A 15,786-nucleotide genomic window follows, 5' to 3' on the forward strand; every position below is an offset into this window, starting at 1 on the left:
AGTATATTTTTAAAAAAATAAAACACTCAAACTGCACTCAAAATGCATGTTCCAAATTATTATGCACAGCAGAGTTTTCAACCTTTTCATTTTAATAAAGAACAAAAAACATGGTCATTTTTGAAATTATAAGCATTAGCAGGTTATTACAAACTGAAATCAAACAGTTTTCAACTCAAAACTTTATTCTAGGTGATGTTACATTTGCACATAGGACCCCTTGTTCGAAAGGAGCTTCTGAACTCTCTCGTCCATTGAATTTGTCAGGTTTTGGATGGTTTCTGCTTTAATTGTTTTGCATAAGGACAGAATACCCTCCCAGAGCTGTTGCTTAGATGTGAACTGCCTCCCGCCATCATAGACACTCCTTTTGATGATGCTCCAGAGGTTCTCAATGGGGTTGAGGTCAGAGGAGCATGGGGGCCACACCATAAGTTTGTCCCCTTTTATGCCCATAGCAGCCAGAGATGCAGATGTGTTATGTGCAGCATGAGACGGGGCATTATCATGCATGAAAATGATCTCGATGGTCCAGATGGATGGAGTGGAGGATGGCTGGTTGATGGACACCCCATGCAAACACGGCTACGGCGCTAACAAGGAGGAGGTGGAGTAATGTTTTGGGCTGGAATCATGGGGAGAGAGATTGTCGGCCCCTTTAGGATCCCTGAAGGGGTAAAGATGAACTCCATAATGTATGTGGAGTTTCTCAAACAGCACTTCCTTCCATGGTTCAAGAAGAAGAACCGTGCATTCCGCAGCAAGATCATTTTCATGCATGATAATGCCCCGTCTCATGCTGCACATAACACATCTGCATCTCTGGCTGCTATGGGCATTAAAGGGGACAAACTTATGGTGTGGCACCCATACTCCCCTGACCTCAACCCCATTGAGAACCTCTGGAGCATCATCAAAAGGAGTGTCTATGATGGCGGGAGGCAGTTCACATCTAAGCAACAGCTCTGGGAGGGTATTCTGTCCTCATGCAAAACAATTGAAGCAGAAACCATCCAAAACCTGACAAATTCAATGGACGAGAGAGTTCAGAAGCTCCTTTCAAACAAGGGGTCCTATGTGCAAATGTAACATCACCTAGAATAAAGTTTTGAGTTGAAAACTGTTTGATTTCAGTTTGTAATAACCTGCTAATGCTTATAATTTCAAAAATGACTATTTTTTTGTTCTTTATTAAAATGAAAAGGTTGAAAACTCTGCTGTGCATAATAATTTGGAACATGCATTTTGAGTGCATTTTGAGTGTTTTATTTTTTTTTAAATATACTGTTATCATAGGCAGTTTGTACAAAAACCTTTCAATTGTACTCTAATAGTTATTTGACTGGAAAATTACAATGACTGCAATTCATATAGGTAATTTGGGAAAATCTGAGAAAATATTATTTGCATAATAATTTGGAACACAGTGTAATGAGTTACCAGTGAATTTGTAAGTGAGCTTGTCTAATGGTGAGATCTGTAAGGCTATGTGCCCACGATGCAGAAATGAAGCAGAAAATTTCTGCAGCATTTCTGCATCTCCCTGGCAGAAAAAACGCATGCAGATTGTGCATGCTTTTTTCCTGCAGAATACATGCGGATTCACATGTGTTTCCGCATGCAGATTGACAAGCACTTTCCAAGCGATTTTAGCATCACTTGGAAAGTGCTTGACAACTAGGTCACACTATATAAATCCATGCAAACGGCATGGATTTATATAGTGTGACCGTAAAAAAAAAAAAAATAAAGTTATACTCACCCCCGATGCCCCGGCGTGTGCTGCAGCGCTGCTTCCTGGCTGGTTCCCGGCTGCCGGCATATCGCGAGACAGAGCGGTGAAGGGCCTGCGGTCACATGACTGTGACGTCACCGAAGGTCCTTCAGCGCTGCCTGCATGCAGAGAGAAGCCTTCGAAAAGGTGAGTATAAACTTTATTTTTTATTTTATTCTTTTTTTTACAGGTACAATGGTACCCAGGTCTGGATGAGAGTCTCCTCTCCTCCAGAACTGGGTACCATCTGCACACAGAGACGCATAAAATCCGCTTGTACAAATGTACAGACACGGATTCTATGCATCTCAATGCAAGTCAATGGCGGCGCTTCCGCAAAATTAATGAACATGCTGCGGATTTTTGTACGCAGCATAAACGCTGGGGAAAAATCCGCAGCATGTGCATAGAACATGCGGAATCCCCTTGGGGACCATGGGGGGCGGATTACCTAGCGTTTCACAAGCGTTTACGCTGCGGAAATTCCGCAGCATAAACGCTTGAAAACCGCTACGTGGTCACACAGCCTTACCCTTAGGCTATATCCACACTTTGCGTTTTGCTGTGTTTTTTTTCCGCAGGCAAAACCTTCTCTCTTGGCAGTAAAGAAGCAACGTCAAAAAAAGCAGGTTTTGCTGAGTTTTTGCTGTGTTTTTGTCACTGTACATTTGTCTCTTGCACATGCTGATAAAATTTAGTGCATAAAAAATAACCTGATTCAACTTCCTCAGGTTTTGGCACCAGAAACACAGCAAAACCTGATACCTGCGTTTTTGCACTACCCATTGCTTTCTATGGGTGAAAAAGCACTGAAAGTGACATTCTGCATTTTGAAAAAACGCAACGTGTGAACATAGCCTTACATCTGTCCTAATCCGGTTTATGACTACATGAGAATTCAGCACTGATGCAGTTTTAAGTCAGTGTAATCTTTTCTGCCAGATCTGCAGCAGCGACCACAGCGGCGAGGCTTAGTAATGGCTTGTTAAATGTTGTGTACCATTGTCCTGCCTTTAAATCCATTCTGAATAAAAAGACAACCCCTATAAAAGTCTTTGGGATCATTATACAGTGGGTACGGAAAGTATTCAGACCCCTTTAAATTTTTCACTTTGTTTCATTGCAGCCCGTTGGTAAATTCTAATAAGTTCATTTTTTTCTCATTAATGTACACCCTGCACCCCATCTTGACTGAAAAGAAAAAACAGAAATGTAGACATTTTTGTAAATTTATTAACAAAGAAATACTGAAATATCACATGGTCATAAGTATTCAGAATCTTTGCTCAGACACTCATATTTAAGTCACATGCTGTCCATTTCCTTGTGATCCTCCTTGAGATGATTCTACTCTTTCATTGGAGTCAAGCTGAGTTTAATTAAACTGATAGGACTTGATTTGGAAAGGCACAAACCTGTCTATATAAGAGCTCACAGTGCATGTCAGACGAAATGAGAATCATGAGCTCAAAGGAGCTGCCCAAGGAGCTCAGAGACAGAATTGTGGCAAGGCACAGATCTGGTCAAGGTTACAAAAGAATTTCTGCAGCACTCAAGGTTCCTAAGAGCACAGTGGCTTTCATAATCCTTAAATGGAAGAAGTTTGGAACCACCAGAAGTCTTCCTAGACCTGGCCGTACAGCCAAACTGAGCAATTGTGGGAGAACATCCTTGGTGAGAGAGGTAAAGAAGAACCCCAAGATCACTGTGGCTGAGCTCCAAAGATGCAGTAGGGAGATGGGAGAAGGTTCCACAAAGTCAACTATCACTACAACCCTCCACCAGTTGGGCCTTAATGGCAGAGTGGCCCGACGGAAGCCTCTCCTCAGTGCAAGACATATGGGTATAGAGTTTTCTCAAAAACACATGAAGGACTCAGACTATGAGAAATAAGATTCTCTGATCTGATGAGACGAAGATAGAACTTTTTGGTGATAATTCTAAGCGGTATGTGTGGAGAAAACCAGGCACTGCTCATCACCTGCCAAATACAATCCCAACAGTGAAACATGGTGGTGGCAGCATCATGCTATGGGGGTGTTTTTCAGCTGCAGGGACAGGACGACTGGTTGCAATTGAAGGAAATATGAATGTGGGAAGTACAGAGAGATCCTGGATGAAAACCTCTTCCAGAGTGCTCTGGACCTCAGACTTGGTCGAAGGTTCACCTTCCAACAAGACAATGACCCTAAGCACCAGCCAGAACCCTGACCTAAACCCAATTGAGCGTCTCTGGAGAGACCTGAAAATGGCTGTCCACCAACGTTCACCATCCAACCTGACGGAACTGGAGAGGATCTGCAAGGAAGAATGGCAGACGATCACCAAATCCAGGTATGAAAAACTTGTTGCATCATTCCCAAGTAGACTCATGGCTGTACTAGCTCAAAAGGGTGCTTCTACTCAATACTGAGCAAAGGGTCTGAATACTTATGACCATGTGATATTTCAGTTTTTCTTTTTTAATAAATTTGCAAAAAATGTCTACATTTCTGCTTTTTTCAGTCAAGATGGGGTGTAGAGTGTACTTTAATGAGAAAAAAATGAACTTTTTAGAATTTACCAAATGGCTACAATGAAACAAAGAGTGAAAAATGTAATGGGGTCTGAATACTTTCCGTACCCACTGTACATCCATATGTAGCTAAACAACTCCAGGCAAAATTCTGTCCGTTACATAGGTTGAAAAGACCATCAAGTTCAACCTTTCTCCACCAATTGTACATTTTTGTCACTAAATGATCTATAACCCACAATGCTATGTGATCATAATCACTGGTACATAACAGTGATATTCTAGTCTCCCTGACTCCCTGTATCATGAGATACTAGTCTTCCAATTTTATTTTGACTTTTCACTGTCAGTGTCCCTTGTGATGTTCTTGTGTCTGATGTGACAGTGTATGTAAAACCTCCCCTCCTAAAGGTCAGTGGTGGAAGCATCCGTATGCATGCTTGTCAATGGGTGCTGGGAGTTGAGCGCAGTGCCAGGCACATTTATGCATATACGTGTACACTGACTCTTTTTATTTCTATTGTGTTTTATATTATTTTACAAAATCATCTGATTTATTTTTCTGAAAGGTTTGGCCATCGGTCCTGTAATTAAAGGATAGGTTGTTTCATAGCATATTGAGGAACTGTCCTCTGCATAGGTCATCTATATCAGGTCATGGGTGTTGGACACCCAGCTCCCCACCAATCAGCTGCTAGCTCCCACGGCTGCAAACTGTAAACTTCCGGGAAGTTTCAGAACAGCTGCTATACAGATACAGACATTATTGAAGAGATTAGGAGCTGTTCTGCAGTACTTGGCAGCAGCCACTGCACATTGAATGGAGCTGCTGGCAGATGAGTTATGGGGTTGGTGATTGTCAGATCCCCTCCAACTTGATATTAATGGCCTACCTTAGGAATAGGTCATCAGTATCTTGTGACCGGACAAGATAAACTGCAATACCATACACAACCCAAAGACACACATGGTGCTTTTCTAGAAAAAAAGCAGTCCCTTCTTTCTATTCCTAGAAATCCTTGAGGCCAGGTTCACACTAGCATACTTCACGGCCCATATACGGACCATAATGCCCAGTCTGGTGACAAGTCTCCAGAATCAAACTTAGTCTCATGCCTGTCTATAAGACTGGGTCAGTCCAGACATTATGGTCTGTATACGGATCGTGAAATAAACTTATGTGAACCCGGCCTTATGGTGCTAAATAGAAGCGTCGGAGACAGCTGATTGAGTGATATATGCTGTCCCCTCCCTTTCCTGCCAATCATGAGAGGACACCATCTCTATATAACCATCTGCTGAGTCTACAACCCAGAGGAGGGGGCGCTGCTCCATCCACAGGAGCACAGTCCATTGTACTGGACTCCACGTAATTGACATGGTGGGACGTAGCAGTGGGTATGACGGCTCAGATACAGACGTTATCTGTCCGCTCTCTGAAACACTATTGTACAGGGTGGAACTAGCTTTAGGTGCAGGAAAGATGTCTCAACTCGTTTCCTTCACTTCCTGGCATGGTGTTACAGCAGAAGTTGGCCATTAGTGATTCAGCGTGTGTACGGGCAGGCAGCTCAGCGTTATTGCTGGATTTTGTTCAGTTTCTTACTGCATTTTGAAACATACGTTGCATAATTGATGTATTCTCAACTGCTGTATAGGAAATGCATTTGTTCCAAGTTAAAATTCAACACAGCAGACTGTTATTCATATAATCATGCACTTAAAGGGATTGTCCTCATGTTCATTAATGGGTAAAATTGCAAAGTGATTGTAAAAAAAAAAAGCAACTGTGCAATTAACTTATTGAAATCCTCTGTGTTCTCAATAACGGAGGGATTTTTTAATTCTTTAATTTACTGCTCGTTGCCTAGGTTACCGGCCACAACAAAATTGCCAGTGTCCTAGACATTTTCAATCTTAACTCTATGGCTGGCCTGATTGCTGGCTCCAGCCAGTTTGTGTGCCGGCCCTACTTCCATGTTGCTGTGGCAAAGGTGCATAGGAGAATGCACAGCCTCACGACCACGCGACTGTGCCACTGGTCTGAACTGCAAATCGTCAGGAGTGCTCTGCCCCTTCTAAACAAGGAGACAGAGTAGCGGCAAGCTACTGAAGACAGCAAATGTTCACACCCTTTCATTCATGCATGATGTTTTGTTCCTATGGGAGAGATACTGCTGCCAACAATGTCTGTCAGTGCCTTATTCCCCTCTCCTTTCTGAGAACACTTACATGTTGAGGTGAACATGGATATGTATATCTGGGAGTTATGAGGAATAGCTACTTAATGGTGGATCCACGAAAAACCTCCATCACCTGTCTACAGTCTAGGTTGTTAAATATGTGATGGCGGCAATCCTGGCCGGCCTATCCAGCCTAAAAATACCAGCCCGCAGCCACCCCAGAAGAGGTGCATCACATTAGATGTGAAAATTTTGGCGCTTCGCCTTGGCTCTTCCTGATGCCCTAATGCATCGGCAATTGGGGTAATGGGGCTTAGGGTTTATGTCAGCTGTGAATTGTCCAAAAACACAGCTGACATGAAACTCTGGTGTTAGTAATAGAGAGGTGTCTATCAGACACCCCCATCACTAACCTAGTAAGTAAAAATAAAAAAACACACACACACACAATCTTTATTTAAATAAACGCTCCCCACACTTTCCCTGGTCACCATTTTATTAAAAAAAAAAAAAAAAGTTCCCATACAGGTCCAATGTAGTCTAGAGCACAGAGAGAGCAGGAACGTCTAAAGAGCAGTGATGTTACTAGTGTCACCGCTCTGCAGAGGTGCCGGGTCGCTCCATGAGACCCGGCGACTGTGAAGACCAGTAACATTACTGATGTTACCCCTGTGCAGAGCTTCCAGGTGTCGCGGAGCACAGCGTGAGCCGGGGGTGGCTGTTGCTGAAGCCTATGGAGCCTCCAAACGAATCTCAATAGGGGCTGGACTACGTCGGACCTGCGTGGGAACTTTTTTTTTTACTTACTGGGTTAGCAATGGAGGAGTCTGATAAACACCTTTCATTACGAACACCAGGGCTTTTTGAGGCCAGCTGTGTTTGGACAATTCACAGCTGACATGGAACCCAAGCCTCATTACCCTGATTGCCAACGGACCAGGGCAATTGGGAAGAGCAAAGACTATGTGCCAGAAATGGAGCATCTCATGTGATGCTCCACTTCTGGAGCGGCTGCAAGCTAGTATTTTTAGGCTGAGTAGGGCCCAATAACCATGGACCTTCCCAGGCTGATAATATCAGCTGTCTGCTTTACCTCCACGGGTGCAATTTTATAATATGTCGGAGGGTTGTGCAAGTTTTTGACTGTATATCTGTCTGACTATATTTATCTGCTATCTACCGTATTTTTCGGTTTATAAGACGCACTATTTTCCCCCAGATTTGGGGGGAAAATAGGTGTGCGTCTTACAAATCGAAATCACCTTACCGGCTGCGGTGGAGCGGTATCCCAGGGTTGCTGCTGGCTGTGGCAGGAGATGCGGGTGTGGCAGGAGATGCTGCGGAGGCTGGACGGGGTGTTCGGAGGCAGGAGTTGGCTGCGGGCAACATGCTGTCTGCCATGTTCTGCTCCAGGTGTTCGGTGCTGTGGGGGCTCCGCCGACATTTTGTGGAAGACGGAGCCCCACACCTTTCTATCCTCTCATATGGGGTGGACTCCAGAAAAATGGCCGCCGGAGGTGGTGCATGCTTCAGTCTTTTTGTTTTGTTGCAGCAAAAGCCGGTCTTTAGTTCAGCAGGATCGTTTTAGGGAAGATTTGTGCAATTCTTATTGTTAAGCACAAAATAAAACTGTCAAATAGTCAAAGGAAAATGCTGGACCAGTAGTTTCACGGCCTCTTCTTGTGTATGGAAATACCCTCATGTACCAGTGAGGTTTCCACCTAGAAGAGCCCTGACTTATATATCTGCTAGTGGTAAATCCCCATAGTTAAGTATGCTGGTGTCTTTTTGCTATACAGCATGTCCACTTGCCATTAAATTAAAACTTACAAAGTAGTTGAAGATGGTTTCCATGATTAAATGATACTATTAATGATGGTTTCTATCTTGTTTTTTTTTTGCAGGGCAAGTGAAAGTTTTCCGGGCGCTGTACACATTTGAACCTAGAACGGTATGAACGATCATCATTCTTCTATGAAATGATTAGGATTAGCATTGTAAGATGCGTAAGATGGGCCACAGGTCAGAGGAGTGCTAGCGTCTTAGTGTTAAAATAGAATAAGAACAGAATGTGGCTTTCTCAGTCACAAAACCACCATGTCGGGGTGATAGGAAAGAATAAATGTATACTGGTCTAACATATACTATGTTTCTCAGAATAGATTCTGCTGGGCAGCAGCAACGGTCCCACAAACTAGATCATTTCATCTTCAGTTTCTAGTTGTATTAGGATTGAGTTTACATGTATTGTCTGTTATATTTTCAGCCTGATGAACTATACTTTGATGAAGGGGATATTCTTTACATTTCAGATATGGTAAGCGTGTTATTCACCCACAATCTTCGTCTGACTCATTTCCTAGATTTATACTGATGAGTAAGAAAATATATGCAGATACTATATACCGTATGTATGTGGGGGGTGGGGAAGTATATATACCATATGTGGGTGGAAAAAAATATATACAGTAGTGTGAAAAAGTGTTTGCCCCCTTCCTGATTTCTTATTCTTTTGCATGTTTGTCACACTTAAATGCTTCGGATCACAAAACAAATGTAAATATTAGACAAAGATAAAGCAAGTAAATACAAAATGCAGTTTTTAAATGAAGGTCTTTATTATTAACAGAAAAAGAAATCCAAACCTACAGGGCCCTGTGTGAAAAACTGATTGCCCCCTACCCCTTAAAACATAAATTAACTGTGATTTATCACATCTTTTGGAAGCAGAGTTAAATTTTCCTAGTCACACACAGGCCTAACTACTGCCACACCTGTTCTGAATCAAGAAATCCCTGAAATAGGACCTGCCTGACAAAGTGAAGTAGACAAAAGGTCCTCAAAAGCCAGACATCATGCTGCGATCCAAAGAAATTCAAGAACAAATGAGAAACAAAGTAATTGACATCTATGACATCCTGCAGCAAAATCCACAGTGTTCTCAATGACTTGTGGTGTGTCTTCAACAAAATGGCGCCGGAAAGCGCGGACTGCGCAGGCGCTGATTCTGGCGCCACAATCCCGCAGCAGCACATGACAGGATGGGGGCGCAGGCTGGCAGCAGCACATGACAGGATGGGGGCGCAGGATGGCAGCAGCCCATGACAGGATGGGGGCGCAGGATGGCAGCAGCCCATGACAGGATGGGGGCGCAGGATGGCAGCAGCCCATGACAGGATGGGGGCGCAGGATGGCAGCAGCCCATGACAGGATGGGGGCGCAGGATGGCAGCAGCCCATGACAGGATGGGGGCGCAGGATGGCAGCAGCCCATGACAGGATGGGGGCGCAGGATGGCAGCAGCCCATGACAGGATGGGGGCGCAGGATGGCAGCAGCCCATGACAGGATGGGGGCGCAGGATGGCAGCAGCCCATGACAGGATGGGGGCGCAGGATGGCAGCAGCCCATGACAGGATGGGGGCGCAGGATGGCAGCAGCCCATGACAGGATGGGGCGCAGGATGGCAGCAGCACATGACAGGATGGGGGCGCAGGATGGCAGCAGCACATGACAGGATGGGGTCAGCACATACCAGGATGGAGGCGCAGGATGGGAGCGGCACATGACAGGATGGGGACGCAGGATGGGAGCGGTACATGACAGGATGGGGGCGCAGGATGGGAGCAGCACATACCAGAATGGGGGTGCAGGATGGGAGCAGCACATGACAGGATGGGGGCGCAGGATGGGAGCACCACATGACAGGATGGGGGCGCAGGATGGGAGCACCACATGACAGGATGGGGGCGCAGGATGGGAGCACCACATGACAGGATGGGGGCGCAGGATGGGAGCACCACATGACAGGATGGGGGCGCAGGATGGGAGCACCACATGACAGGATGGGGGCGCAGGATGGGAGCACCACATGACAGGATGGGGGCGCAGGATGGGAGCACCACATGACAGGATGGGGGCGCAGGATGGGAGCACCACATGACAGGATGGGGGCGCAGGATGGGAGCACCACATGACAGGATGGGAGCAGCACGTACCAGGATTGAGACCATATACCAATATAAATGCTCGCCACCTGGGCGTAGAACGGGTTCAATAGCTAGTTTGCTATAATGAGAAAATGGCACTGTGAGAGCACCAGAATGCTCCATCAGTTGTGACAAATGCTTCAAAATAGCCAACAACATATTGGAAATATGTGGAAATTTATCTGCAGATGTTTATTTCTAGCTGGATATATAAAGTATATATTTATAGGTTCACTGATGATTGATCAGTGTAAGACCTCACACACACGACTGTATTCAGGATTCTTGTCACACAGATCCTAAATCCTTCTATAATCATTGCACCTTTACATTGGGTAGGCTAAAAGGCTGCTGTCAGACACTGACAGAATCAGAGCAGTAGCGATCTGACTCCGGTTCTGATGACCCACTGGAGGTCTTAGGGGTGCGTCCATAACACCAGCGCTGAAATGTTACACTTGTTTGAAAGCCGCCTTACAGGGTTTTTAGCTCCTGTCATTGCTCTTCATTGAGAATACTTGTGTATGGTGAATACTTGAGTCTGAAAAATGTTCTCTTTTTCAGAGTGATACAAATTGGTGGAAGGGCACCTGTAAAGGAAAAACTGGGCTGATACCAAGTAATTATGGTAAGATTCTTCTGTGGCACCTTCATCAGACTGGGGCTGTCAAAGATTGCAGATTTCATGATAATCTAATATGTTGGCACAGCTAAAAAGTCCCCCGTGTTTTATGTGGGTTATAGAGTTCAAAATATAGGTATTTGTCTGACTGCTAAATACATTTTTGTAAACTTATAGGGAACCGGTCATATCCCAAATGCTGTAAACCTGCAGATATTGGGTTAATCTGCAGGTTTATGGCGTTGTAAATCTGTGTGCCCACTACTGAAAGCCTGGCTACTGGAAGGAAATCGCACAGCCATCCATCGGTGCAGAGCCGGCTATCAGTTGGCCGGGGCATGGTTACATATGATGCTCTGTACTGAAAGGTGACTGAAGCCACGCCTCTATGACTGAAAGCCTGAGACTGCCGGGAGTAATAAACTTACAGGTGCTTCTCACAAAATTAGAATATCATCAAAAAATTAATTTATTTCAGTTTTTCAATACAAAAAGTGAAACTCGTATATTATATAGAGTCATTACAAACAGATTGATCTATTTCAAGTCTTTATTTCTGTTACTGTTGATGATTATGGCTTACAGCCAATGAAAACACAAAAGTCATTATCTCAGTAAATTAGAATACTTTATAAAAACAGCTTGAAAAATGTTTTTAAAATCCGAAACATTGAAATGTATGTTCAGTAAGTGCTCTCAATACTTGGTCGGGGCTCCTTTTACATCAATTACTGCATCAATGCAGCGTGGCATGGAGGCGATCAGTCTGTGGCACTGCTGAGGTGTTATGGAAGCCCAGGGTGCTTTGATAGCAGCCTTCAGCTCGTCTGCATTGTTGGGTATGGTGTCTCATCTTCCTCTTGACAATACCCCATAGATTCTCTATGGGGTTAAGGTCAGGTGAGTTTGCTGACCAATCAAGCACAGTGATACTGTTGTATTTAAACCAGGTATTGGTACTTTTGGCAGTGTGGACAGGTGCCAAGTCCTGCTGGAGAATAAAATTTCCATCTCCAAAAAGCTTGTCGGCAGAGGGAAGAATGAAGTGCTCTAAAATATCCTGGTAGATGGCTGCTCTGACTGCCTTTTGGACATCTGTCAAGTCAGCAGTCTTCCCCATGATTGTGGAGCCTACTGAACAGACTAAGGAACCTTTTTGAATGCTTAGGAAGCATTTGCAGGTGTTTTTTGTTAATTATTCTAATTTACTGAGATAATGACTTTTGTGTTTTCATTGTAAGCCATAATCATCAACATTAACAGAAATAAACACTTGAAATAGATCACTCTGTAGTGACTCTATATAATATATGAGTTTCACTTTTTGTATTGAAGAACTGAAATAAATTAACTTTTTGATAATATTCTAATTTTGTGAGATGCACCTGTAATTTCCTCCTAGTAGTCGGGCTTTCAGTGCAGTAGTCGTACAGATTTAGAACGCGATTAACCTGCAGATTAACCCCATATCTACAGGTTAATAGCATTTTGGGATATAAAGGGAACCTGTTGGGTCCCAAATGCTATTAATGTGCAGATATGGGGTTAATCTGCCGGTAAGTAGTGTTACAATGCTGTCCGGCCGCAGCACTGAAAGCCTGACTGCCAGGAGAAAATGAGCCTTATTCCTCCTGGGAGCCGTCCCGGCACTTTGACAGCTCGCTTTTCACAGATATACTTGGTCACAAGGTGAAATCTAGATGATTTCCTACTAGCAATAGACATTACATTTTAATCATCATTTTTTTTCTTTTATTTGCTTATATAGCACCCACATATAGACCAAAGCTCTCCCTGTTTGTTTAGGGCATTGATGTGTTTGCCAGGTGTGAATGTTTATAGAGTTGTGTGGGGTGATGGTTTCGGCGCTGTAAGGCTCAATAAGGCAGACCCTGCCAAAGCAGAGGCAAGATAGAGAACATAATGACTCATTTGCCTCATTAAAGTGAACGGGCTCTTAGAGATTGCACCCGAATCACATTTTTCATGGCTTCAGTCAGAAGGCCTGAAGGATTCACTGACTTGTGGCCCAGATGCAATGTGGATGGCCTAAGGCCAATAGCATTCACTGAGCTACTACTTATAAAGGCCAAGAGGATGACGGTGTCATTTTCCCCACTAAGAACCATTTGCAGAGCAAGCAGTTTGACAGCAGGGGAAGCTAGGGAGGGTATTGAAGCCTTGATGTTAGCTTGTGTCTTTGGGTTAAAGAGGAAGTCTTAATTTTATCTTTTTAAAATGCAGAAATGGACAGAATAACATGTATTCCTCCTCAAAGTGACAATGTTCTCATTATTGGAGTGTTCTTCTTTTTAGATGTGACTGTAGTAACTCCAGATTTGTCATCTAGCTATTCAAATGGACGTCTATTCCTCTACTTGCTGATAATAATCTTGCTAATGGACAAATCCAACAGACAAGGCCCCACTATCCGTATTCGGTCAGTATTTTTTCTCAGGAGTGGGCGCCAAAACCAGGAGTGGGTGATAAATGCAGAATTGGTGACTTGTTTCTATTATACCTTTTCTCTGATTGTTCCTCACCTGGTTTTGGCTCCCACCACTCCTGAGAAAAAATACTGACCGAATACTGATGGTGGTGCCGTGGCCTTATGGTGCAAATGGAGAAGATGGCAACCAGTAGTTATTTCAGGTCTATGGCTAGCTTTAGGCTTGTAGCCACGAATCCAAATAAAACATTTTAATAGAATCCACACTGATTTTGCGTTTTTTTTTTTGAGCCATTGCTACAGCCTTTTTTTTTTTTTTTTTTTTTTTAGACGTTTTTCCACTTTTATTGACCTACATCAAGACTCAGTATTTACAGTGTTGACTAGTAAGGAGCGCAAGTGCTCGTTATTCGAATTTGCCTAGGGTATCTGGTATGCACAAAGTATCACGGGTACTCGAGTGTCATGTTTGAGTCCCTGCGGCTGTTAGACAGGAGTCCTTGTTTTGTGGCTGTCTAACAGCCGCGAAGCATGCGGCCGCAGGGACTCTAGCATGACACTCGAGCACCCGCGATACTCGGTGCAGACCTGAGCACCCTAGGCAAACTCGAGTAACGAGCACTCGCGCTCCTCACTAGCGTTGACCCTTATTTTGTAAAGACTTCTGCCCTTCACCCTGATATGCTGGATATCCGCTTCTGAGCCAAATTCTGACCCATTTTTAATCAGGGCTTGAAGTTTAGCAGAATTTCTGTGTTTTTGTTTGTCCTCCCACTTTTTGAGAATTGACCACAGGTTCTCAATGGTACTGTGATTTGGGGAGTTTCCTGTCCAAGGACCCTAAATTACAATGCTTTGTTCATTGAGCCCCTTGGTTATCATTTTGCCTTGTGACCTACTGCTCCATCATGTTGGGAAATGCATTGTTCATTACAGAGTTGATCTTGGAGGATGTTTAGATGCCATTCTTTATTAATGACAGTGTTCTTGGGCAAAATTGTGAGTGAGCCCACTCCATGGATGATGAATAGCCCCCACACATGAAAGGTCTCAGGATGCTTTACTGTTGGCATGACACAGGACTCATGGTAGTGCTCCCTTTTTCTTCTCCGGGCAATCAGTTTTCCAGATGTCCCAAACAGTCTGAAGAGGGCTTAATCGGAGAAAATAACTGCAGGAAGTGCAGAGATTGGACTGCGGAGTACTGGGGTGAGTCATGCCAACAGTAAACCATCACAAGACAATTCATGCTTCTCATCCAAGGGAGTGGACTCGTTCACAATTCTGCCCAAGAACACTGCCATGAAGAAAGAATGGCGTCTAAACATCCTCCAAGGTCAACTTCTACCAACGATCCAGGAGCAATTTGATGATGGACAATGTTTTCCAGGATGTTGAGCGCCATGTCACAAGGCAAAGGTGATTTAAATAGGTCGGTGTCTGGCATTCCAGGGCAAATTGCAGAAGCTTTGAAAAATATAGCTACAATTTTTAGTCTTTGCATAAATTTGTTGTAATTGTCAATACAAGTGTGAAAACTTATGAATTGCTTATAATTGTTCTTAAAGGGGTTGTCCAGTACTTATTATTACCCCCCCCCCCAATGTATTTCCCTGGGGCCCCTAAGGGTTTTCGTAAATACCTTCTGTTGCAGTTACTGCCTGTGAGCGGCGCTATCGCTGACCGTCACAGGCATCACGTGACCCCCGTCTGCAGCTGGCTCTGACATCCGCTGATGTCACGTCATGGTTCCGGATGCAGCCGGGGGTCCCTCTTCTGCGCTCCCCGCGGTGGATGCTGGGTTGTGTGCGGGGTTACCCAGCACGTCACACCCACCATGCACCACGTTCTTTCCCTCTCCTCATTCATTGGGAAAGCAAGCGGTCGATGCTGGGTGTGACGTGCGGGGAAACCCTGCCCGCAACCCAGCATCCACCGCGGGCAGCGCGTCACTGATGTCACGCCTCACTTGTTGTGACGTCAGCGCGGGGTCACGTGATGCCTGTGAGCAGCCAAGGATAGCGCCGCTCACAGGCAGTAACGGCAACATAAGGTAATTACAAAAATCCTTAGGGGCCCCGGGGGGATAATAAAAAGTAGTGAACAACTTCTTTAAGTAACCATGGAAGCATCTGAATAAAATGAAGGCTATGTTCACATATTGTGTTTTTGCAGCAGGTTTTTTTTTTTTTTTAATTTTTTTATGCAAATTGAAAGCTGCTTTTTACAGTACCAGTGAAAGAGATAAGATTTAAG

At 44.2% G+C, this 15,786-nt stretch overlaps 1 protein-coding gene across 1 annotated transcript in view; it reads left to right on the forward strand.

The window, feature by feature from the left end:
* Positions 1-15,786, forward strand: part of OSTF1 (osteoclast stimulating factor 1) — a 41,578-nt gene that overhangs the window by 10,846 nt on the left and 14,946 nt on the right. The window contains exons 2-4 of the mRNA XM_073670677.1: positions 8,377-8,423; positions 8,739-8,789; positions 11,024-11,087. Of these exons, the coding sequence (XP_073526778.1) occupies positions 8,377-8,423; positions 8,739-8,789; positions 11,024-11,087 (162 nt within the window). The remainder of the gene's footprint in view (positions 1-8,376; positions 8,424-8,738; positions 8,790-11,023; positions 11,088-15,786) is intronic.

The sequence above is a fragment of the Phyllobates terribilis genome, unplaced genomic scaffold (genome assembly GCF_046119375.1).
Source record: "Phyllobates terribilis strain yellow unplaced genomic scaffold, ASM4611937v1 Scaffold_1__5_contigs__length_1240528914, whole genome shotgun sequence".
NCBI classification, from domain to species: domain Eukaryota; kingdom Metazoa; phylum Chordata; class Amphibia; order Anura; family Dendrobatidae; genus Phyllobates; species Phyllobates terribilis.